The 25,098-nt window shown below is 30.2% G+C and overlaps 1 protein-coding gene and 1 non-coding gene across 3 annotated transcripts; both read right to left on the bottom strand.

Annotated features, from left to right (window-relative positions):
* Positions 1-8,764: 8,764 nt before the first annotated feature.
* On the bottom strand, positions 8,765-13,769 carry LOC105773070 (gamma-glutamylcyclotransferase 2-3). 2 transcript variants are annotated; one of them, XM_012594695.2, is made up of 8 exons: positions 13,492-13,761; positions 13,303-13,379; positions 12,623-12,676; positions 11,070-11,126; positions 10,939-10,979; positions 10,781-10,852; positions 9,347-9,426; positions 8,765-9,222 (listed from the first exon to the last, which is right to left on the bottom strand). In XM_012594695.2, exons 1-8 carry the CDS (start codon positions 13,727-13,729, stop codon positions 9,143-9,145), a joined length of 699 nt encoding a protein of 232 aa, XP_012450149.1. In that variant the 5' UTR covers positions 13,730-13,761; the 3' UTR covers positions 8,765-9,142. The 2 variants fall into 2 exon arrangements, with proteins under 2 accessions (XP_012450149.1, XP_012450151.1); XM_012594697.2 differs by lacking the exons at positions 8,765-9,222; positions 9,347-9,426 and adding an exon at positions 9,433-10,007 and having other exon boundaries at positions 13,492-13,769.
* A 2,941-nt stretch (positions 13,770-16,710) lies between these two features.
* On the bottom strand, positions 16,711-16,792 carry TRNAS-AGA (transfer RNA serine (anticodon AGA)). Its single transcript has one exon. It is a non-coding gene; the product is annotated as a tRNA-Ser (tRNA).
* Between the last annotated feature and the right edge of the window lie 8,306 nt (positions 16,793-25,098).

Genomic DNA, 25,098 nt, shown 5'->3' with positions numbered 1-25,098 from the left:
AAAAGTTTGCGACGTTTTCGTTAGCGGCCTTTTTTGCGACGCTTGTGGAAGCGCCGCAAATACCTTTAGTGGCGTTAAAAAGCGCCGCTAAAGGCCTAAAAAAACGCCGCTAAAGACCTGTTTTGGTGTAGTGTGGGACTTTAAATAAAGCAAACAAATGATGACATCTCCATCAATTGTACAAAGTATACAAAGGAAATACTCAAGAAATTCAAAATGAAGGACATGAAGCCTCAATCTACTCCAACAGGCATTTCAACAAAGCTTGATAAGTATAAAGGACGTAACTAGTAAGTTGTTGTCACTAATCTATATAGGTCTATTATTGGTTCATTGCTATCTTACGGCTAATAGACCTGATTTTATGTTTAGTGTTTATCATTCTTCTCTTCCAAAATTACACTTGCAAACTATTAAATCATTTAAGTACACTACAAAAATATTACTATCAATATATACAACCTTACACCTATTAGATTCAAATATTATGACTAATATTAAGGAAGTTAGACATGAGACGATGGACATAAGTGTGAAAATGTATAATAAAAAAGCTCATATGTTTTATATTTATTTTTGAATAATTATTTGGTTGAAAATATTATTTAAAATTGAAGTAGGGTGCATTGAGTGATAAGAAAAAGCATGAAAAGTGTAGAACGATAATAGATTTGATAATAATTTGTCTTGCCCCACTACATTTTCATCCATAGCAAATTAATCATATGGTGGCTTAAAACTATGACAAATGGCCACTCTATTCGATTGACACATCATCTATAATAACATAATCCCATGGTTAATGACCAACATTTTTAATTTCTTTACAAATAATTTAATTTGATAAATTTATACAGTAACACTCTTTTGTCAACATGTTAAATGTTGAGGTTCATTCAATATGGCAACATTGAAAATTGTAATTATTTGATTTTATTATTTATTTATCTCCAAATATCAACATGTATTAGCAAAATTTTAAATATTAACATATAAAATAAAATAAAAACAGAAAATGTACATGCAATGTAAATATGAAATTGAAGGAAATAAGAATGAATGTGTCCACTAAATTCAATTATTACTTTCAATTTAAAATTTTACATAATAATGTAATTAAAATTATTTATCACAGATATTGTTTAATAGTAATGAAATTAAAAATACCTAAACTATTTTATAAATAGTTATGCACACATTTAATTTCAGAATCAAAATAAATATCAAATTTATAATATTATTGATAATATGCTCAATGTATGAAATATAAGATAACAATATTTACTTCTAATATATTCATTTATTATTATGAATACCAGACAATATATTAAATTTAATTTGCAATAACCTTAAATCTGAGTCAATCCTTCAAGATACCAAAATTTTCTGATCATATCTGCTCTTTTTGACACGATGCCTAGTACTATTCATAGCTCCTTCCCAACCCATAAATAGGATGGTTATGTGCTCAGGGCCTTGACTCCCAACCCCAAAATAACTTTTTTTTCATTTAGACCTTTTAAAATTTTTAAAATTTTAAATTAATAAAGGTGATTTTCCACTTTGACCTTTTAAAATATTTTTTTGGTTTCGCCCCTGAATGCGCTTTAACACACTCGAACCTACGCACTCCTGCATTTCCATACCAATTGAGCTAAGGCTCAATCGACTTAATTTAAGTGTTTTTATTACTAAAGTTTCATTATAAATTATTTTTGAACTTTTAATAGACATTTATATACAAATTGTCTTATACAAAATGCTTGCAAACATGTTAACTAATATAACTTATTAGTTTTTGAACATTTTATTTAATTTTTATTTTAAAATTATCCTATTTATTTATCAATAATAAATACAACCGTATGTATCGAACAAATCCCATTTTTCACTTCTTATTCTACTTTATATTGTTAGATTTTCCTAAATAAAAAATAAAATAAAAATTAAAACTTGAACATTCTAAAAAAAGTTGTTTGAATGTGAGTATATTTTGAATTTGGTGGAAGTTGATAGTTTAAATAGTAAGATCAAAGTTTCCATGACTGAATCAACAATGATGCAGATTCTTTTGATCAGTGGCTGAAAACCTAAATTCGAAAATGGCCTACTAGAGAAAATAGGGAATCAATTTGAGCTTAGGATAGCATTAGAGATGAGTGAAATATGACCTTAACTGAGATATGTGATTAGTAATAGGATTAAGGTGGAGGAGAATCAGAACTAATTCAAGCGAGGTTATGCTTATTGAATCTTGTCTTGTACTGTTTGTACAATTTGCACTTCTAATCTCGATCTCCTAATCATTGTTTGTGCCTTCACCCTAGTTTTGCATTTAATCCAATTGCATGCCCTTTATGTTTTTCCTTTTTTGGAGGAGGGAAAATAGTTATAAACTTGATGTCAATCAGCATATAAGTTATTTGTATCCACTAATGCTGGTAATGTAATTCGAGTTTAAAAATTAACTAAGAATGTATTGGTTAAAATTTTGGGTTACATTTTAGTCATTTATGTTTGAAATGTTACGTTTTAGTCACTTACGTTATCGTTTTGTTACAAAGTGGTCACTCTACTGTTAAATTCCATTACCTCCCTAACGACAGTTCTACATGGCAGATCAAATGAGTTTTAAATGCCAACTTGGATATCCAGTTACTGGGATGAAAATAAGTTTTTAATTAAATAAATTTAATTTGGACTGCCATGTAGGACATCTAAGTTGGCATTTAAAACCCATTTGGACTACCACGTAGGACCGCAATGGAGCTTAATGGTAGAGTGACAACTTCGTAATAAAACGATAATGTAAATGACCAAAACGTAACAATTCAAATATAAATAACTAAAATGTAATTTAAGACAAACAAAAATTACTATTTTTATAGTTTACTTGAAATTTTTCCACCACTAAATGTCCCATTCCTATATTTTATGACAAAACCTAAAAAAAAATATTGCTTGACATTGTTTAAAATTTAAAATAAAGTATGATCATTAGTATGCCAATCAAATGCCAAAATTCATGCTTCCCTACCATTTTTGTAATACACTTTTTAAGTAGTAAATGTTAGAGAAAGGAGGTTTGAATTTGTGTTATTTAGACAGAAAATTTTAATTATTGTGTTTGCCCTACAATTTGTAATCTATACTAATAAGCAATAAAAACAGTAAATTCATCCTCACAAATTGTAACTTTTGCTTGAAACTTACGATATTAATAAGAATTTTAAATAGCCAATGAAGGTCTTGGTTATGTCAACAATGATTAAAAATAGAAACTTTGAGTGTTTAGGTTCGAGTCTCACCTTAAAAAAATATTAGTCCAAATTTCATTTGGAAATTTTCTCTGTTTGTGGACTCACAAGAAATTATAATCACTTAGTTCTACTAAAGTAGCCACAAAGGTGATTAAACTCATTGAAGATCATATCTTCATTTTGAGGAAAGTTTAAAAAGAAAATTATCCAATTACAGATGGGAAAATATTAAATCAATATAGGAACACTTTAGATGATAGATCATTCAGTCTAACACTCAAAACAAATTCTATTTTAAAAGAAGCTAACTTAATGGGTTCAATTGAATATGAAACCAGTTTCCAAATGAATAGTCGACAGGTCATAAGAACAAACGAAATCAATTGTTCAAGGTGGTGTTTTAGTGATTGGATTCCAACGATCGACAGCAACAAAAATTAAAAAGTTGGTGGAATCTTGCGGTGGAATCCTACCTTACTAATGGCCACATATTATATATAAACCCCTTCATTATTTTCCATGCCTACCCATCATGTCAAATGACAACTTATATCAACATTTAAAACATATCCATCACTTCATAAAATAATATTGGGATAGGATAATATAATTTTATTTTATTTTTAAATTTATAAAATTTTCAGTCAAAATAATAAAATCATATTTTTATAGGTTTTTTTCTTTATAAAAAATGACATTATTATTGTGAAAATTTTAAGTCAATGATAGAAACATAATCAACCCATGAATCCTAACACATGGTATTTTAAAGTTACTTGATATAATTTTTTTCGTCAATGGAACATTCGCTCTTGTCTAGAATTACTTATTATCCCTTTAGTGAATTCGAACTCACGTTTTTTATATTGATAATAATATCCATACCAGTCGGGTTAAGACTCAATTAACTATTATTAGTTAATAAATAATTTTCATAACTCGAAACCCTTTAAACCTTTAATAAAGTTCAAATTAAATTTATAATCGTATTAGGTGGATGCAAAATTTACACGTGACATATAATTTCTTTTTATGATAAGGGTGGCCTTTCCATTATCCAGTTTTTATTCTATAGTTTTAACCTCGATTAAGACGTTACCGTATCTAAATAAATATTTCACCAACTTAGATTATAAAAATAAAACCCTAGATGTTAATTGAAGAAACGCCACATGCAATTTACTATAAAATTATGGAAATTTTATTCCAATACGAAGTGTTGGGTAGAATACCTAATAACAACTGCATGCATGCGTACGTTATAGTCAAATTAATAGTGACATCAAGTGCAAGTGGGTAAGTCAAATTTGATTCGATTCGAAAAATTTAATAGAAAATTTAAATTTTTAATTAAATAATTTGAGTTATTTGGATCAATTTAACTCAAATATGAATTTCACAATTAGAGTTATCCGAAAATTCGAATAAAAAGGGGCAAAATTACGTCGTTTTGATACATGTTTATCTTTTCTAAAGTTAAAAGTCAAAACAATTAAATTAAAAGGCAAAACTACGTCGTTTGATAAATGTTTACCCATCAACTTATTTATATAGTTAAATAATCTTATACTTTGTCTACTAGTTAAATAATCAATTCATGTAAACACAACAATGAGTATAAATAATATGATTCGTTAATTCAACTCGAAATTTTTTTACTTGATTCAAAAAAATTTCAAATTGAGTTCGGTTGCTAAAATAGGATCCGTCAACTCGACTAGCTCAAAATTTTTTGACTCAATTCAACTCGACCCGATCGAATGCTCACCCTAAGTGAATAGCAAAAGAGACTTGTCTATTTTATAAGCACCCCTTTTATCCTTTGACCAAATGCATCATCCAAATTAGGTTTATCAAAGTGACTGAGGGCAGTTTTCACCTAATCACACGATTAGGAGAGGAATGTTAGATCCAAGAATTAACACGAAACCATAATAAAAATCAAACTATGGATATTTATCTTTTTCCCCTTGATTTGGTATATGATTTTATTAGAAATGACCTCATCATTTCTTGTCATTAGATTGAAGCAATCTCTTCTTTTAAACACACATGGTCATAAGTTTGACCAATTAGCCTACATACAAGGGTGAATTTAAAAATTTCTTTTTAGAGGGGCCGAAAATTAATTATAAACTTTTGAGAGGTCAAAACATAATTTTATCATTTATTAATTTATAATTTAATTATTTTTAAGGGATTAATTTTTTTATTTTTATTTTTTGGGGGGCTAAAGTGAAATTTCATTATATATGGTGGGGCTTATAATTTATTTTCACAAATAATGATTTGTATGGTAGCTACCAGTTTTAAACAAAGTGAGTAGACATCACCATTTTTGATTCTGTTTCTTTTGGAATCTGCAAGTTGGATCCACATTCACCATTGGGATCTTATTTTGGTACTCAAGTAGGCAAAGTTGGCAAGTTCTTTTACTGTATATATATATTCACACTAGTATTGCATACACGTAGATAATTTAGCTTTATATGATCTCATAACTTTTTGCACGATTTTCTTTGTCTAATTTGATTGTTTGTATATATATATACCTTATATATTTGAGATGGCATAGTGATAGACATGGGCGGCGCAAGGGCATGGCGGGGGTCACATTGTAAAATTGTAGTTTAATCCTTCTAAAACTGTACATTATATTTTGAACCCCAAAACTTATGATGGAATTTTGGCCATCCAAAAAGATTTCTGACCTGGGATACAAGTTTTGGTAAGTGTGATGTTCTTCTTTGTTCACACTTACCTATTTATTAGTTCATACGAAATCTGGAGTTCGAGTTTCCAATCAAAAGTTGATTGTTTTTCATTGGGACTTGGCAATCTCTTTGAATTTGCTTACTGCTGGGACCAAGGTATTTGCATTGCGGATAAGAACAGAAAACAACAAATGAAAATCTTGGAAAAAGGGTAGGTGTCGGCAATAAAAGTTTTGCTGCAATTGCCTTTACACTTCAATCAACGAGTTAAGGAATTGTTAATCCGAAACTGGTAGGACTTTACTTCTATTATTCTTCGAGGATATCCCTTTGAAACTATTCATCCATTTAACTTTAGTATGGATAATATTCATTAATCGTTATTTTTGATATTACTTATTGTTAGAGTTGTGTGACCCAAATTCTAAGAGATTACTTGCGAGTTAAGTTAAATAAAATATATTTTCTTCCTAGAAGATTTAATATTTATTAGTATAATATATTTAGCATTTATTAGCATAGTTTATTTGACTTACTAATTAGAAAATACACCCATTAGAACACATTTAGAGAATTTTGTGTTTACGTTTTGAGGGTTCTCTATTTTCGGGCTTTAGTTTTTATCTCCATATTTTGTACTCTTCGTTCTTTTGCCATTATAGTAAAATTATCTTCGCCCGTAGTTTTTTATCCACGTTAAATTTGTGTGTTCAATTTCTCAATTTATTCCGCTATTTTTTTGTACTTGTTGCTTAATCGGGTCGATCCTAACACTTCTCATGTCCATTTGAAATCATTGAAAATATATCTAATTGTCACCCTATTTAAATTTGTAATGACAAACCACTTGATCGCTTACCTCCGACACACTAATGGAGGCTCAACATGCTGCACCTTAATACCCCAATTAAGAGTATAAAAACCCATTGCCTTCTCTCTCTCTCTACATTGAATCTTCTCTCTTCCAATTCTAATCTCATTTCCCTCATCTCTTGACATCGTCTCTAGTGACTCTCTGTCTTGCTTTGAAAGAAGTGAACTATTTATTTCTACCTGCTTCACCTTGTTAGGTATGGACATTAATAAATTCAATTGATTAATGCAATTAATTGTAAGTATTGATGATAATGGAATAAGATCAACTTCCACCTCATTGTTGAATGATATTGCGAACAAACTTATGTGATATTTTTAGTTCATGATTTTTAAATTTGATATTGTTTTTAAATATATGTACTATAATTTATTGGCAAACGAAAAATTTTATATATTTACATCAAATTTTTATTGTGTTTGGTGTGACTAAATCAAGTCACACTAATTGAGAATTTATTAATTTTAAAAAATTATAAATAATATTATTTATATAATTTTTCCCATTGTGATATAATCTAATATAATATTAATATATATTTAGTATATATATATATATATATCTAAAAACATAAAAATATTTAAAAGTTAAAATAGTAATTTAAAAAATTGTGACGAGTGAAGCAAACAAAGCATGTATTTATCATAATTGCTCTTCTCCACCGCCACACAAAGTGTATCATCTTTTTAAATTACCTGCATTTTAGAGCAAACCGGTGAAAAATTCACAAAGGGTATCATGTTATTATCCGTGTATTTTTTTAAGTAAATAAATTATTGGTAAATTTATGTGTTATTCATTTAACTTTAAAAAGTTATAAAATGGTGACTAAATTATTTGAAAGTTTACATTTAAGTATTTGAACTATTTAAAATTTTTTATTATTAAGTCACTGGATTGTTAATTTTTTTTTAAATCTGGTTGGTGAGCTCCAAGTAATGATTTGACGATCGATATTGTGGATCAATACCTCTTGGCAAGTAGAAGAACAGACATTAGATCCAAGTCGATCTGACAGTTAGCGTCAGAGATTGGATAAGAGAGTTGTTTGGATTTTGGTTCGCGGGCTTGTGACATTTAAAATTGTTTCATAAAAAACCAAAATGTAGAGCAGAAGAGGAAGGAGAGCATTCGATTGGTGTAGGCTGTGTGAACAGAGAAGCCCATACAACAGTGAGTTTAACAACTTAAATAAAAACTTTTGAATAGTTTAGTGACATTTTGTAACTTTTTTAAGTTGAAAGATCAAAATGTAAACAATATAATATTTTAATGACATTGGGTGTAGTTTACTTTATTATTATTATTATTATTATTATTATTATTATTAAAAGGTAGGAATTATCAAGCCCCACTAAATACTTAAATATGAATCTTTTATCAATTCATCTTTATGTAATAATTAGTAGACATGTGATTTGTAATATAATGAAAAACACTATTTATGTATAAATAAAATTGGTGAGTGCCACCTTTCCAGAACCACTTGAAAGACATATGATCAAACAGCCATGCATTTTTGATGAGGTCATATAGGATTCACTATGCTCCAACTTAAATAATAATGGATTTTCCTTTCACTGCAATGGAAAGAGATTAAACAATGTTGGAAGCTCCATTATTTCAGATATTTCATTGCAAAAAAATTGTATATAAAAGGAATACACAAGTTGCTGTAAAGTGGCGGAAAATGGCAACAAATTGAACCAAGGGATCACAATCTAAATTTAGTATAATTAGTGACCCTGGAAAATTTCACAATGGTGACGATCAATTTGCTGTTCAACAGTTGCAAGCACCTGATAGTTTTTTTCTCTTCTTTCTTTTCTTATTTTTAATGACAAGTTCCCGCTGTTGTGGATGACTCAACCAGGCATAAACCAGAAGCCGTTGATCATGGTGGACTACACCAAGACTTGCTTACATATTTAATTAACTTTTTCATAAACAAATCCATCATCATAGTGGGACAACAATGAATCAAACGTTAACATAGCTTTCGTCATCGAAGAACAATCAGGTTTAATAGGGAAAAATACCGGAATTAGAAACGAAGGAAAAAAATATGGAAAACACCCACTTTCAGAAACTGTTTGCTTGTGGGGATGAAGTTATTGTTTGTAGAATTGGGGTGACTGTGTCCCACACTATAAGAAACTACGTTTCGGTGTGTGTCCCGGTCCAGAGCAAACATGGAGGAACATGCAATTTCCATGAAGTGCTGCTGATGCCATTCATGCTTTTTCCTAGGTTTGTGATTTATTCTCTCATTTTTCTTTTCCAACAAATTTGCATCATGATGCAGTATGCTCGGATTCTGAAAGAATGCGCCTTGCTTCGTTTGCAAGATCCATTAAATGTTTATCTTTACAACCTGACCAGGAAGAAAGAAATGGCAAAGTGTAATATTGGTTGGAAATCATATTAAGCAAAGAGGAGTGGAACATATGATTGAGGTGGAAGAAAACAAATTCAGAGGGTAGTGAAAAGAAGCTCACCAATCTGAAGAAGAGCCTTTTCTAGTTGGAAAAGATATTCTCTGTTTGGTCCCGAGGGGCCTTCCGCACGAACAATTTGCCTGTACATAGGAGGAAATAATGAATCAAAACTGGGTATTACTGCTAGAATTGACAGCTATATATCTAAATGATTCACAGTATGATGATGAAGCAGATTATCAATGATAAACCACTGCAGAAAACTCATTATGGGGCCTTTGATTTTTCAGTAGCACATCTGTGGGGGAGAAGTCTTCTATTTGGAAGAAGATTTGGCCACAAATTTAAGCAGTGATTTTAGGACCTGATAACATAAAAATGTCAATTCTAGTTTTGAATTATTTAAAACTTGATTAGAAACCTAACAATGAGTCTATTGGCCACAAAGTGTTGGCTCTAACTCCTCATTTCAGCACCAGAATTAGAGGGTTGAATTCATTCAATAAATACCGCACTTGCAGTACCTGGAGGCTGGACACAATTGAACGTAACCAGAAGAAAGCTGATAGACACAGGATCATTTGATTAAACACACTCTCCACTGTTGTATTCAATAAGCAAAATTGGCCACGACTGTAGAAACACTATGAAATTCTGCATGTGGGAATACTAGGCATTATGAGGTTTTTGGGCCAAAACTGGCTTGGAAGGCGGGGCTGAGCTAAAAAAGACAATCCAGAAATCGAAAATCAATCAGAACATTGGTATTTAGACGGTTTAGGTTCATAAGTTAAAAGCTTGCAATTACTCGAACCGAACCGAACCAAACCAAACCAAACCGAGCTGAACTGAATTTTATTTTATATTTAATTTATAATTAATTTGATTTTTTTATGATGCAAAAGATAAATATTTTATATTTAAAATAATGAAAGTAATTCTGAAATACTATATAAAAACTAATTTTAAAAAATATATTTATGAAAAAGACTTTGAATTTTTAGCAAGTAATGTCCAAAAGGCATAAAACAAACTTATTTTATCGTAATAAAATCCAAATACCCAAAACCTGAAATTGTTTAGAAAAACTGAAAAATGAACCGAATCGAATTATCATGGATGGTTCAAAAAATTCCAAAAACAAAAACAAAGAAAAAGAGGATCGAACTGAAGCTAGCCTTATTGGAAGGTAAATCCCTTTTTAGCTACTATCCTTAAACTTGGACAGAATGCTTTCATCAATGACATGTAGAAACAAAAGGGTATTTGGAAAGCAGCGTGGCACTAGTGCTTAGATTTTGCATTTCGTTCCATAGCATTCAACAATTCTGCAGAAAATTCTGTTAATGGTTTTTTTTTTGTCCAAATGGGGATCTTGGAGAGAAAATGTTTGATTAATTTGTTTGCTTTTACCCCATCCTTTTGTAGGTTTGGTGGTTTAAACATTGATTATATCATAGTTGGAGAGAAAATGCATAGATTGAAATAACATACTTGGCGATGTCTTCTATAGAAGCAGGCCCCAAGTAGTTCGGATTAAGCTTCTTGTCAGGAGATGCTATGTACCTGAAGATTTTGGTGTCAAAATATAGAATTTCATTATCTTCAATGATAATAATGTAAGAAAAGAATGCCATTCAGAAAACACTTACACCATTACTCCAGAAATGGCTGGAGTTGTAGCTAAGGGATCCTGAGACGAAGTTCAATAGAAATACATGAACATAAAAAGCTTACATTATACTAGCGTTTCTTAACAAATGTATCGACATTCAAAACTCACGGTGAAGAGATCAACATAAGCTTTCTTGTCATACTGCTTCTCCCTCACTTCTAAATACTGCGTACAATCAAAAAAGACAAAAAAAAAAAAAAAAAGGAAAGTAATGATCACAAATGAATAAAACATTTTAGGCTGGTAAGTAAATCACAGGCAAGCCAACACAAACAAAAAGCTGAATTATACGAATGGAAAAGAAAGACTTGAATGCTTTGTAACAGCTAACAAGCCCTAAATAACAACAATCGGCAAACAAGGAGTAAGAATATTTAAGAACAATATAAGAAGGCAAAAATGGCCCATTTCAATAAAAGAAGAGTAAAGATGGAAAAATCCAAAGGAGATTTTTTCTTCAAAACAATTTTTTTAGTACAATAATGCTAATAGGAGGAGAAAGATGCTTGTAGCTAGATAAACTTGGTTAACTATATATGTACCAATAACAACATAGCATTTCTCTATTGTGAGTCTGTTAGACGTCAATTAGTATCTTGGTATTGAAGACGTTAATTGTTATTTTTATTAGAGATTTTCTTTAATTAAAAGTATATGGTATTTGGAGTCTTTCTTTATTTAGAGTTTCTTAGCTTATATGTCTTTTATTCAAATAAGTAAACTTATATAACCTCTATTAAAGAGGCAGATTGGTAGTAATAAAATTAAGTCAGAATTTATTCCAATATTTCAGAGGTTTAAGACTATCTTTTAACAAGTCTAAGGTCTGGAATTCCTTTCAATGAGTTCTACTTGTTCATCATAAGTCATTCAATCAAGGAAAGAGCCCTGCTAAGGCAGACAACTTGCTTACGAATCGTCCTGTGACAAGATCCATCAGTCGGGATTGTAGAAAAATGCCATTGTCAAAGTTTAGGCTGCTCGAATTTTGCCACCGTTACCACAAGAATTGCCTCTCTTTTCATTTTAATCTGCCTACTAATTCACCAGGTCATTTCTTATTCAGAAATCTCTGGATCTAAAGTTTTCTTCAACTTCCAGATAAGTCCTAGGATGTTAACAAAATAAAATTGCACTACAGGAGTGACATTAAGCAGGAAGGTATATACACAGTGTAAACTTACACATCTACTGAGATATTTAGGGTCAATGCCATTCAGAAAAGGAAATATATTAGGCTATAATTATCTTCAAATTTAACCTTGTTATTGATATTCAATCATCCAACTCTAAACTTTGTATTTACCAACCTATTCAGAAAGTGCAATACCATTGGTAATTTTGGGGTGAGATCATTTCCCTTCCAAATCAATTCAGTATAACAGCAACCCAAAGTCCCCAACTAATCCTCTAAAATCGCAGTATCAACGTGCTATTGTAAAAAAGATGTCTTTGTGAATGATAAGAAACTAAAATTAATAACTTCCTTTTCCATTTTTATAAGGAGCAACTAAGGAAGCACCATGAACATGATAGCAGTACTTTAATCAGAGCTTAAGCAGTAAAAGGAAAGAATGATGGATGACACTAATGGATAAACATTTCGAGAAAGCTATATGTCATATGAATACAATTTAAGAAAGTCACTCTCAGGAGCATACCGTTATTGCAGCTTCTTTATCTTCCTCCTTGGATATCTTGTAAGCAGCTCCCCACTAGGACCTCACAAGATTGAAAAAAGCTATTTAGTTCAAATACTAGCTCATTCAATAAGTTCACATAGACCACTAAACAAAATATGTTGAAATCCACAATCAAGGCAAAAGAACTTGCATACCAAAAACATCAATTAATAGTTCTCACAGAAATGCACAATAGAAATGTTGTTTATCCTTTAAATAAGAGAAGAAAGAAGTACACAAATTTGCAGTGCATTCAAAGGTGTATTTGATAAATGAAATTCTAGAGATGAGCATCCCACATATCATACAGCACTCTTATCAAATAGAAATGAGTTTCTATAAATAAGCAACTACTTTGATGATGCATTTTAGTTAACATTGCATTACTAAACAACTTTGCAGTGCATTAACAAGTGTATTTGACAAATGAAATTCTAGAGGCAAACATCTCACATCACTCTCCTCAAATAGAAATGAATTTCTCTGAATAAATGCATTATTAACAAGCTTAAAAAAATTTAAAAAATGTTTTCCATTAGTAAAGACCATAATTTATTATTCTCATGATTGAGTGACCAATTATACATATAATAGTTGACAATTCACCATAAACTAAACAAGCACAATGATGAATAATTTGGAAATAAAAAGTAACTTACACAGACTTCCCCAGGAGCAGGCTCCAATGTGACAGTTCTCCCAGGATACTCAGGCGTCCCTCTGTGATCAGTACTCCCTGTTTTGACAAAAAACTCACTATCATTTCTTTCAAATATTCAATAAAAATTATAACTATTTATATTAAAAAAGTATAGTAAAAGCAAACAAATTATACATAAAGAGAGGACCTTGATAGAATACACGGCGATAGTCCTTGATGAAACCAACAAGACGATCATCATAGTTAAACCCAGCTTTCCAAATAAGAGAACCGTATCCAAAGACCCACATCGCCATTTTTATTATGTGGTTCGAGTTTCGAGAACTCCCACAGCAAAGGAACTTGGTTAGACAATATTGCGAGAGAGAAAAAGGGAGACGGAACTGAGTCAGAAAGAAAAGTGAGCAGATAAAAGAAGACAACATCCAATGAGAGACGATCAAAAGCGTTTAAACCAAAAGCGGAACAGTGCCAAAGTGGCTGATCGTGTAATGGTGTGATTGGTACTTATGCACGGTCAAGATTTATTTGGAGTTAAAGATCTTGGGTTTTTAGTGAATCATTAATTCTGTCCATGGGCTTCTCCTCGTAATAATAAAAATATTTATAAAAATATATAGAATCAAAGACGGCCGTTAGACTTGTCCAAAGTTCAGGTAGTCCGCCCGGCCTGTTAGGCTCGGCCCGATTTTGGTCTGAATTTATTACCTTCCTACGCCTTGGAACACATGGCATGTTTTTTCAACAATGACGTTGTCTATAAATGAAAGCTTAGTCGATTAAATAATGCCCAATTAACCTCATTACTGGGTCAAGATCATATTGAGCCCCACAATTACAATAATAGGCTACATCTTTCAGGGTAATTGTCACTTCATTATAAAGAAAGTGGAAGCTAAGAGTCTCCTGTTTTTACCTTTTGATCATGGTTGTAAGCAATGACAGCCACATTACTTTAGCTATCTTCAAAAAGCTCGCTAACTCCAAATGTGCTTTTTAGTCCAGCATGTTGTTCATTTGGAATCAAAGAAGATATTTTTTTTTTGTTGAATCCAAAGATTTTGTTCTATATGCAAACAAAAATAATCAATATTTTATATTCAACATAATAAAATCAAATATTAACAACAAATAATATTAGCTTAAATAATAAGTTAATAAAAATTAGGGCATATTATAAAATTGGTCACCCAATTATTATAAGTTTTCCTTTTAGGCACTAAAAAAATAAAATTTTTTATTTTAGGCATTGTCGTTAAAAGTCATTTTCATTTTAGGTGCTACCGTTAAAAACATTTTCATTTTGGTCACCCGCTGTTAATTCAATGCTATTTTACACTCATTTTAGGCACCCAACTTTAATAAGTTTTCATTTTGGTCACTAATTTCATTTTAAAAAATAATTTTATTTAAAAAAGAATAAAAAAGCATTTTTACATGGGATTGAGTTATTCAGATACAAAGATGAAACTAATTTTTTCTTGTAACTCAATTTCCTATAAAATCAGGGTTTTCCAAGTGATTGAAAAACTAAAATTAACTTTAAAAGGGAGAAGAAATTAAAGAGATAAAATGTTTTTTTTTTTGTAAAACCCAATGTTTTCCAAAAAACCTAGGTAATTCCTGCAAAACTCAAAATTTTCCTTCTACTAGGAATAAAATTAAAATTAATTTTGAAAAGGAAAAAATTTCCATGAAACGAAAAAGATAAAATGATTTTTTCTACAAAAGTCAAGTAATTCCCTATAAAACACCTAGATCTTTCCTATGGAAAACTAAAATTAATTCTAACAAAGGCAAAAGTAAAATAAAATAAAAAATAAAATGATTTTTTACCTAAAACATAAGTTTTTCCATGTACAGAAACCAAGTTTTCTCTTATAAAATTAACGTTTTTTTATTTTACTTAACAAAAAGAAATTCTAAAAATAATAAAAGAAATTAAAAGATAAAATACATGATCAAAATGAAAACTTATTAAATTTGAGCGATTAAAATGAATGTTGGGTGACCGAATAAAACAATTTATAACGACAGTGCCTAAAATAAAAAATAATTTTTAATGATAATGACTAAATTGAAAATTTAATTTTTGGATGCCCAAATAAAAACTTATGAAAGTTAGATTACGTGCTTTACCCTAAAAACTACTATATCTAGAACTGCTAGAGTAATATGATTCCCTAGATCCTTAGGGTTTAAAAAAACAAATTTAAATTAAAAAGAAAGGATTTGGAAAGGGTTTTGGCTTAAAAACTCAATGAACTCAATGATGATAAGAGACAAAAAGGGAGAGAGGTTTTATGGGCATAATAAAAACGAAAATGAAGAACTCAACATTCATTACAGTTGAGTTCCATTTAATGCATTTATTAGGATTAAGATAACTCCAAATGGTGAATTTTGAAATAAAGGAGGTGTCCATTCAATGCATTTATTAGGTTAGGCTTTCCAAAGGTCTTCTTGTATTTATTAGGGTTTAACTCCTCATTGGTCATCACTAAATGCAAATGCATTGATTCATTCATAAGTGTCAAGGCATTTGAATATGTACTATAAACATTCTTTGTACTTGAAAGATGACGCTACTTATAGAAAACTTGATACCCATAATTGTCGAAATAATATTTGAAGAAATACATTCTAATAAATAATTAAAAAGTTTACAATACTCAAGTAAAAAAACCATGTAATAAGAAAGAAGATGCAAGGTGAATCGTAAGTTTTAGAAGTCTCTTATACCTTTCATGCCTAAAGTCTTTTTAGTCTAATAGTTGAGTTCATTTTAATTATCATTTGCTCAATTCGACGGTCTATAATGAAATGAGTTTTCAATCTTTGATTGACAACTTATTTTCCATGGATATATGTATTAAATTCAACTTTCTCGTTATTCATTAGCAATTAAGGATTCAAAGAAATTGTGTTAAAATTATTTATATTGTAAAAGATAAAATGTAGGAGTTGTGTAGAGATTAAATCTGAAACTGATGTCAATTGAAGACTTGAATTTAAATCTTTTGTCATTCGCTTCAATCATTAAAAATTATGTTAGAACATTGTTAGGAAGACTTTACTTGAATATCATCTCGATTTAAACATGACTATACTTAAATCGTAAAATGGATGATGATATATATAATTATAAAAAAAAAATAAAAAAATTGGTTTGGAGTTGAGAATGAAAAATGGATTTGAAAAAGTCAATATCTAAGATCCCACTCCTTGGGTTATATAGTCATAGACAAGCTATTGGGACACAACTCACAACAAAATTCTCATAGTAAAGAATTGGATCGCGCCGTCATCATCAGTATCACTGCTTATCAAGTATAACCTTAAAACGAAGGACATTTGATGGCCAAAAATTGAACGAAGAGCCATCAGTGCATGAAAAAAGAGATAACGTGAACAGCAGGATTCGAACCTGCGCGGGCAGAGCCCACATGATTTCTAGTCATGCCCGATAACCACTCCGGCATGTCCACACAGTTGAAACAATTTGGTATATATTACTAAATACGTTTCACTTTGTATGAAAATTATTATTTTTGCTAAGTACTAAAAGCTAAAATTCTTCCACTATTCAAAATGTAAGTTTATATTTTAATTTAGTTATTTTTAATTTTTATATGTTTCGAATTTTAAAATTTTAGTTCAATCATTTTAATTTTAAAATCTTATGTGCTAAACATAAGCCAAGCCAAATTGCCATTTCAACATAAAAATGTCTACAGTTTCATGTTATTTTAGTTAATAGATTTAATGGTTACCATTTGAATCAAGAGTAAAATTTCAAAATTCAAAAAGTATAGAGATTAAAATGATCGAATTGATGAATATAAACTAAATCTACAGCTCACATATAGTATGAGACTAAACGTACAATTAGGCTTAAGATATTTAATTACTACCATTTAGATCAAGATTAAAATTTCAAAAGTTAAAAATACAAATACTAAAATTAACCAAATTAAAATATAGAAAATAAGTGCACAACTTACACATAATATATAGACTAATAGTAGAAATTGGCTGCAACATTTAATTATGAATACTTTAAACAAAAGTTCGTCAATATTTAATTTAAATAAAAATTATCAATTGAGAAAATTAATATTTAAAATAGTGAATATATTATTAATTTAACTAATAATTAAAACAAATAATTTAGTAAATAATTCTGGGTTATCATCCTATACATTATAAATATATATATATTTTAATTTTACAAATGGGTTTTAAAAAACTATTTCAAATTTAATTTATTCATTAAATATCATTAAAAAATGTGATAATTTTGTGTTTTTTATGTTTAAAATTTCATTTAGAATGTAAATGATAATAATCTTATATATATACATTAGTTTTAAATATCATATGCATTGTACATAAAAGTGTTTATGGGTGGGTTAAGACGTAAGCATAATATTAACATACTTTTTGCTTGCTTAACCTTGACCCAACTTAAATTATGGATTTAAAATCTTACCTAAATTAGTTAATATTTGTAAATGGTTAACTTAATCTCATTTTAGGTTTGTCAATATTATTTTTAAAATTATTTTGAAAAATGTTTATATTAATTTTAATTCAATATTTAATAAATTTAAATAATTTTTTCATTTATTAAAATTTTTTATATAAACAATTTAACATTTTTAGTAATTTTACATTATAGTATTATTTATTACTATAGATTTAAATTTTATGTATTAGATATAATATAAACTTAGCAAATGAGCTTGGTCGGGCTGGGCTCAAGCCTTAAATGCTTAAGACCAAGACCAACTCATATTTTAAATGAGCCTAATTTTTAACTCAAACTCATTTTTCGAGATTAATGTTTTTGCTCGAACCCTCTCAAATTTGGGCGGGCCTTCGAGTTAGGGTGAATAGCCCGATCATGAACAAGTTTAGTTGTACGTGTCTTAAATTATTTATTTTTTTAATTCAATAAATTAAACAATATATTATTATTTCATGTAATTAATGTAAAATAATATTATTTAAATTGTTTAACATAATTAAAATATTACAAAAATAAACAACTTCAAACAATAATTAAAATCTAAGCAAATATAATAATGAAAATTGAACTTCTTTTTGAGTTTTTAAAAAAAAAAATAGTAATCGAATAAAAATAGCTAAATCTTAAATGTCAAGGCATCTATTTTGCAGTGTTTTTTAATTATTATTATCGATTTGGATAAAAACATAAAAAAAGGTTGCATTGGTTAGTAGGGAAAGCTACAAGTGTTCATATGGTTTGTTTTAAAGAAGTATCAACACCTTGAAGGACAGTTCTGGCAAGATATGGTAATCCTCTCTGCTCTGTGTGATTCCTTCCAATCGCTTGTAGAGTGTTTAGATTTCTCTGAACTTTTTACATGTTACTAATGATTGGATAGTATCCCTAATGGATGGATAAATCTTGTCTTCCTTGAGCATATGCTTTGAGTGATCATATATTTTACCCATAGTTGGCCGTGGTGGAGGTTAATGTCAGTATCCCTAATATGCATTTGATTCTGCAAGAAATTCCACTCCATCTAGGTAGGATCTCAGCTCCAACAGAGATGTTGTCATTGACATTCTAAGTCGTTCTGGCCTCATTTTATCATTGGAAATCTTCTACCAACACTTCCTCGGCCTATAAAATAGCAGCAACACTGATGAAGTTACATTACAAAAATGCAGAAAATGATTTATATTAATAGTTATTCTAAGTGGTTTATAGTCCATGGTGGTACTACAGCAAAAACTGTATACACTGACATTTCTCACGGCGTTTGTTCTAAATTACCACTGAGTATACAACTTTTGGCAGCACTTGTTGAAGATCGCCTTTGAATGTACAACTTTTAGTGGCGTTTTATCTAAGATGTGCAGCAACGTTTATTGTTAAAACGCCACTAACGCGAAAACTGTAAAAAAGAAAGAAAGAAAACTACATAGTTTTTTGGTGCGTTTAGTGGCGCTTTTAAGTACCAGACGTCGCTAAATATAATATATACAACCACAATCGTCTTCTCTTTTCATCCAATCTGCTCTCACCCTCATTCTCTTCATTCATCTGTGCCTCTATTCGGAAAAGAACAAGTCATCTGGTCATTAAGCATTCTTTTGTCTTGATTACTGTAATGGGCGGTGTTGCTTTGAGTGCACATGATGACCTTGTACGATCCGTTCCATTGCATTTGGCTTTGCTTTTGAGTTTTTCTAATCGGAGGACTTTGCTTTTCGATCATGCAAATTGAGATTAAGTTATAAGAAGGAAAATGTCAATACAATCTTAAAACCCTATTATGCAGAAATTCTAATTTAAATTAAACAGCCTAGGTAATTGTAAAGATTACTATCATAGGCATAAGCTATAAAATAGCTTAGGTAATTTATAAGGAAATTAAATTGAGAAAATCGTTAATTACAGTGTAAGGGTTAAATTGTAAAAATATAATTGTTATTAAATTTTAATTTAAAAAATGCTTGAAGATACGATTAGTAATTATGCAAAGGACTTAAATGGACTAAGTCTGAAACGAACTGTTATTAAACCATTGTTTTTATATGGACAGTGAAAAGTGGTGATCCTCCACCTAGGGGTGTGCATAATTCGGGTAAAACCCAAAAAATTCGGTTAATCGACCGAATTCGGTTAATCGGTCGGTTAACCGAATTTTTTCGGTCGGGGGTCGGTTAATTTTTTTATGATTTTTCGGTTAACGGTTAATTCGGTTCGAAACCGGTCGGTTAACCGAAAAAATTAATAAATAAAATTATCCAACCCAACCCAAACTCAATTACCCAACCCAATAAAACTAAAACTAAAGTTTACCCAATTACCCAATCCAATAAAACTAAAACTAAAAGACAACCCAATTTACTAAAGTCTAAAACCCAATTTACTTTAATAATTTATAAATTTTTTAAATTTTAAAAATAAAAAATAAAAAATTTTCGGGTAATTCGGGTATTTTTCGGTAATTCGGTTAATTCGGTTAATTCGGGTAATTCGGGTAATTCAGATAATTCGGGTAATTCGGGTAATTTTTAACCAAAAATAAAAAATACATAATTTTCGGTTAATTCGGTTAACCGACCTTATTAACCGAAAAAATTTCGGTTCGGTTAATTTTTTTAAAAAAAAATCGGTTCGGTTAACGGTTAAAATTTTTGGAAGGTCGGTTAATTCGGTTATAGTAATTTCGGGTCGGTTAACCGGTCGGTTAACCGAATGAACACCCCTACCTCCACCCACTTTTAATTAATAAAGATTAAATATTAGATTAAACATGTTTAAAGTTAAACTTTATATTAATTAAGCTTAGTTAAATAATTAATCAATATGTATATATAAATAAGTGGAAAATAGAAATTAAAAAGCCATTTTCCCTTCTAATTTGTGTCCTCCAAGTTTGTAAGAGAAGAAAAAACCTTCCTTATTCTCTTGAGTATCCAGTCCTCCAATTGAAGCTAGTAAGTGGATTTTTTAAAGATATTTTTATGGAATCTTGACCATCTAAGCTTAGTTCATCACACCCATGCCTTAGATTTTTCAGTTTTTAAGTGTACATCAAGTTACCATTGATGGAAGTTGATGAAATTAAGCTTGAAATTGGTGGATATCTAGTTGTTTAACTTAGATTTTACTAATATTACATTAGAAGATAGTGAAATTAGTTTAGAATTAAAGGCTTAGTTAACTTTGACATTAGGGATTAAATTGACTAAATTAAAAGCTATTAAGAAATTAAGCTTAGAAGTATAAGGTCCCTAATGAAAGAATATGAAATTAGATTTTGATGCGATATTAAATATAGAAAAATATGAGCATATTCAATGTAGGGACTAAAATGAATAAAAATGTAAGCTATGTTTAATTATGTGTTTTTCATGTGATTGGCTGAAAACCAATATTCTTTCTGTAATTGAATTATCATACATAGCTAGATGAATTCGGGCTGTCTTAAGATAAAGGAAAGGTGAGAGTCAGAGACTAATTATAGTTTTTTTTGCTTTAAATTCAATATATATATATATATATATTTATATGACTTGTTACAAAATAGAATGATTAAGGCAATGAACCTACTTGTCTCATGATTTGGTAAGTATTAAATAGTAGATAACTTGTGAAAAACATGATATATATATATATATATATATATATATGATGACATGAAATGATATGGAATTGAACTTGATATAAATTGGTTATGTATGAAACTATGATATGTTCACCATGTATATATGCTTGAAAACATTGGTTACCATATTAATGGTCATAGGCAGAGTCGAGTAGAATAGGTATGCCATATCATTAGTGTACGAGATTTTACTTTGGTTTATATCGATGAGGCGCGGAGTGCATATTATACTTCTGGCGTTTCGATGAGGTGCTAGACACATTTATATACTTCAGTTTATATCGAAGAGGCACGAAGAGCATATTATACTTCGAATGTTTCAATAAGGCACTAGGTGCCAGATATATTGGTGTGATAGTTGGATGATCTGTGTATCTGTTTTGAGTCTGTGTCCAGTTAATATGGATTATGAAAACATGTATCTTGCCTAGTGTTATTGGTCATTGAATTGTATATTGGTATCTTGATGTTTAAGCAATAAATGATGGCATGTGAAATGACACATGATTTGGTTAATACAAGCCTTGAGGGTTGATTGAGTTATATAATGAATCAATGGATTTGAGAATGGAAATAAAATGTGCTATAACCCTTGTGATATGCTATGCCATTCATGTAAATGAAATTTAATAGTAAAAAGATTGAATGATGGAATATAACATGTTAAATAGTTTTAAAGATTGGCGTTTTATATACATGATACAATAAATGAACTTGTGATTTAGATGATATTGGGTTCCATATTGAATGTTCTTTGTATTTCCTATATGTGATTGTTGATTTAAATCATGTTAGCACCACTGAGCTCTATTGCTCAACGTACAATTTGTTTATTTCCATGCATAGGTATCGTAGATATCAAAGCCTCCAAGTGATTCAGCAACATCCAGATTCAACTCTCGACTTAGCAAGTTTGTGTATTTTCAATATATTAATAGCAAGTGGCATGTACCTAATTTTGAGTTGGTCTTTAGTATCAAGTAGTCATTTTGGTACTATGTTTGGAAATGTTATACTTGAATATGACCATATAAGTTAATAGTAAATATATGTGCTAATCTAATGGTATAAAGATATGCTTGCTTATCCAAGTTATGTGATACTATGATTTGAATTTATAACGTTAATTGTATGCCAAGTAACTGATTATAATGCTCGAATCTAAAATGAATAGGTATATACTTGATATCATGCATTAATAGGTGATTGATATGTTGAGAATGATGAATTGACATTTGAATTAATGCCTAAGATGTAATGAGATGAGCTTTTAGGTCACTTAGACTATTTAGTATTGATGCTTGGCAGGTTTGAGGAAAATGATAAAAAATTTAAGGAACTGCCTTCATAGTCGCGACATCTCCCTGTTGGTGTCGTGACATTAAGTCTCTGTTCCCATGGTTGCGACTCTTCCCCTGTTGAGGTTGTGACACTAAACCTTCTGCCATCAATGTTGTGACATTCCACTGTTAAAGTCGCGATATCAAATTAATGTCTTCATGATTGTGACTCAACCCTATTGAATTTGCGACATAGAGCCACTACCCTAAGTGTTGCGGCACTAATTCTTTAATGTTGTGACAACATTCCTCTGTATTGATTATTTTTAGGTTTTAGTCCATCGTTTGTTACTGGAGTTTCTTGAGAGCTCTTGTAAGTTCCCTTATAACCCAGATTTGAATGAATAATGTGTTTTAGAAGTTTACAAACTCAATTGCTTACATGATTTGTCTTTTAGATATATTAATGGAATCGTAGTTGTTTTAGCAATAAATGTGGCATCTCACATATCGAATCCGACGATTGGGTTGGGAGTGGGGTGTTACAACACAAGTGTTGTTTATGCAATTCAGTTTCCCTACGCCTGCGGTGCTTAGCTCAGTGAAAAATATCCACTATTTTTAACACTTACAACAAGTGATCCTAATCTATCACACACCTATGACAATTTCCTCACCTTTTCACTTTAAAGAATGATACTCTCGTCACTAAATTTACCCCCATGAATTCAATAAGTAAAACCAAAACACAAAATGTTTTAAGATCAATACGCACTCATAAAATAAAATTCCCCACAAGGACAGATTAAGTGCTCAGTTCTTTCACTACAATAACTCATACAACTTTCTCAACTATATAAAATATTTTGAGACCTGCTAACATAAGAAGATCTATATCAATCCTTATTAAACAACAACAGAATAAGCTAAATACAATATAATAATAAAGTACAAGGTAAACACGGGCTCTTGGTAGCTAAACAATCAACTGTCCAACTCAATCCAATATCCACGACCCAACGGATTAAATAGGCGATCCGATTTGATCCAATTTCCTAAATATGTTTCCCAAATGATATGATCTTCATTGATGGGTTAGATATCATCTATATACTCGGCACAACCCATAAATATCGTTTAATAAATTGTCAACATCTCAAATATGAAAGTTGTATAAAATAACTTTAGTGGTAAGGGAGTGGGCACTCCCTTCACACTCAAATACCATTTCCATATTTTTCAATGGTAAGGAAGCTAGTATGGTTGGATTACCTTATTTAAAGAGATATGCAATCAAAGAAGTTCAATTGGTGAAGATCCCTATTTATATTATTCCATAATAAGGAATTTAATTAGGGGTGAAATTGCAGTGGTTTAATGCTATTGTATTAGCTTGGTTCATAAGTTTAAGGGATTCTATATAATCAAGACTTATTTACGGTTTAAAGTGTGTGATTAGAAATTTCAAATCAATTTAATATTAGGAACATTCATGAGTGTTTTTATGTTGCAAACTAAAAAAACCTTCAGTCCGCACTTGAAAAACAGTTACATTCTAACTACTGTTAGAACAAAAATGTTAAATGCAAAGTAATGCAAGGAGCAAAGTAAGGAGAGAACTAAAACACGATATTTGTTAACGTAATTTAGACACAATGGTCTTACATATGCGAAGCCTCGCCTAGTGAATGATATTATTCAACAATCGTCTGGATCACCTATTGGCTTAAACCCAATCTACCGTTACATAAAGAAGTAATTGCAACCCCAATATCGACCCCAATGGTTACAAATCACTCATCTAAATACCTCATAATACAATCAATAAAACTTTCCAAATAATACCTAAAAGAGTACCACATGAAATAGAAAAATAACACACAAGAAGTTGATCAAAGACACTCTAAAAGCACACCCTAAGTGATGCCACAAGCAACCTATTTATAGGCTGATACAAGAGTCCATCCAACAGAGTTTTGATAAGCTTTAAACTCATATTATCCTGATTATTTATCCAATAAAAATGTTCATAAATTAGTCTTCCAACTACTCCAAAACTCTCTCAAGAGATAAGGATAAGGATAAACATTGCCTTTACTTTAAACTTCTCAATATGACGAGTTAAAAAGCTGAAGAGTCCTAACTGAAAACCAACTATTATTTTGTCAAACATGCCAATCCTTAGTAGGTAAAAAACCGTCAAACATCCATGAAGCCGAAACATGAAACGAGCAGGTCAAACCCCCTCCTCCAACAATTTCCCCATTGGCATTTTTGACAAAACCCTGCAGTAAATGGTTAACCCACAATCCAAACAAGCCACATAGTAAGGGAAATAGAATTGTCCCCCGGGTAGAACCATGG

Source organism: Gossypium raimondii, chromosome 6 (genome assembly GCF_025698545.1).
Source record: "Gossypium raimondii isolate GPD5lz chromosome 6, ASM2569854v1, whole genome shotgun sequence".
Lineage (NCBI taxonomy): Eukaryota > Viridiplantae > Streptophyta > Magnoliopsida > Malvales > Malvaceae > Gossypium > Gossypium raimondii.
This window is presented reverse-complemented; position numbering and strand designations above follow the sequence as displayed.

What these genes read in the sequence shown, in the direction of transcription:
- LOC105773070 (XM_012594695.2), bottom strand. Translation starts at nt 13,729, where the DNA reads ATGTTGTCTTCTTTTATCTGCTCACTTTTCTTTCTGACTCAGTTCCGT. An exon ending in ATAAAGAAGCTGCAATAACG is followed by an intron (nt 11,127 to 12,622) that starts GTATGCTCCTGA and finishes GATTGTACGCAG; the next exon opens with TATTTAGAAGTGAGGGAGAA. An exon ending in TCTATAGAAGACATCGCCAA is followed by an intron (nt 9,427 to 10,780) that starts GTATGTTATTTC and finishes TCCTATGTACAG; the next exon opens with GCAAATTGTTCGTGCGGAAG.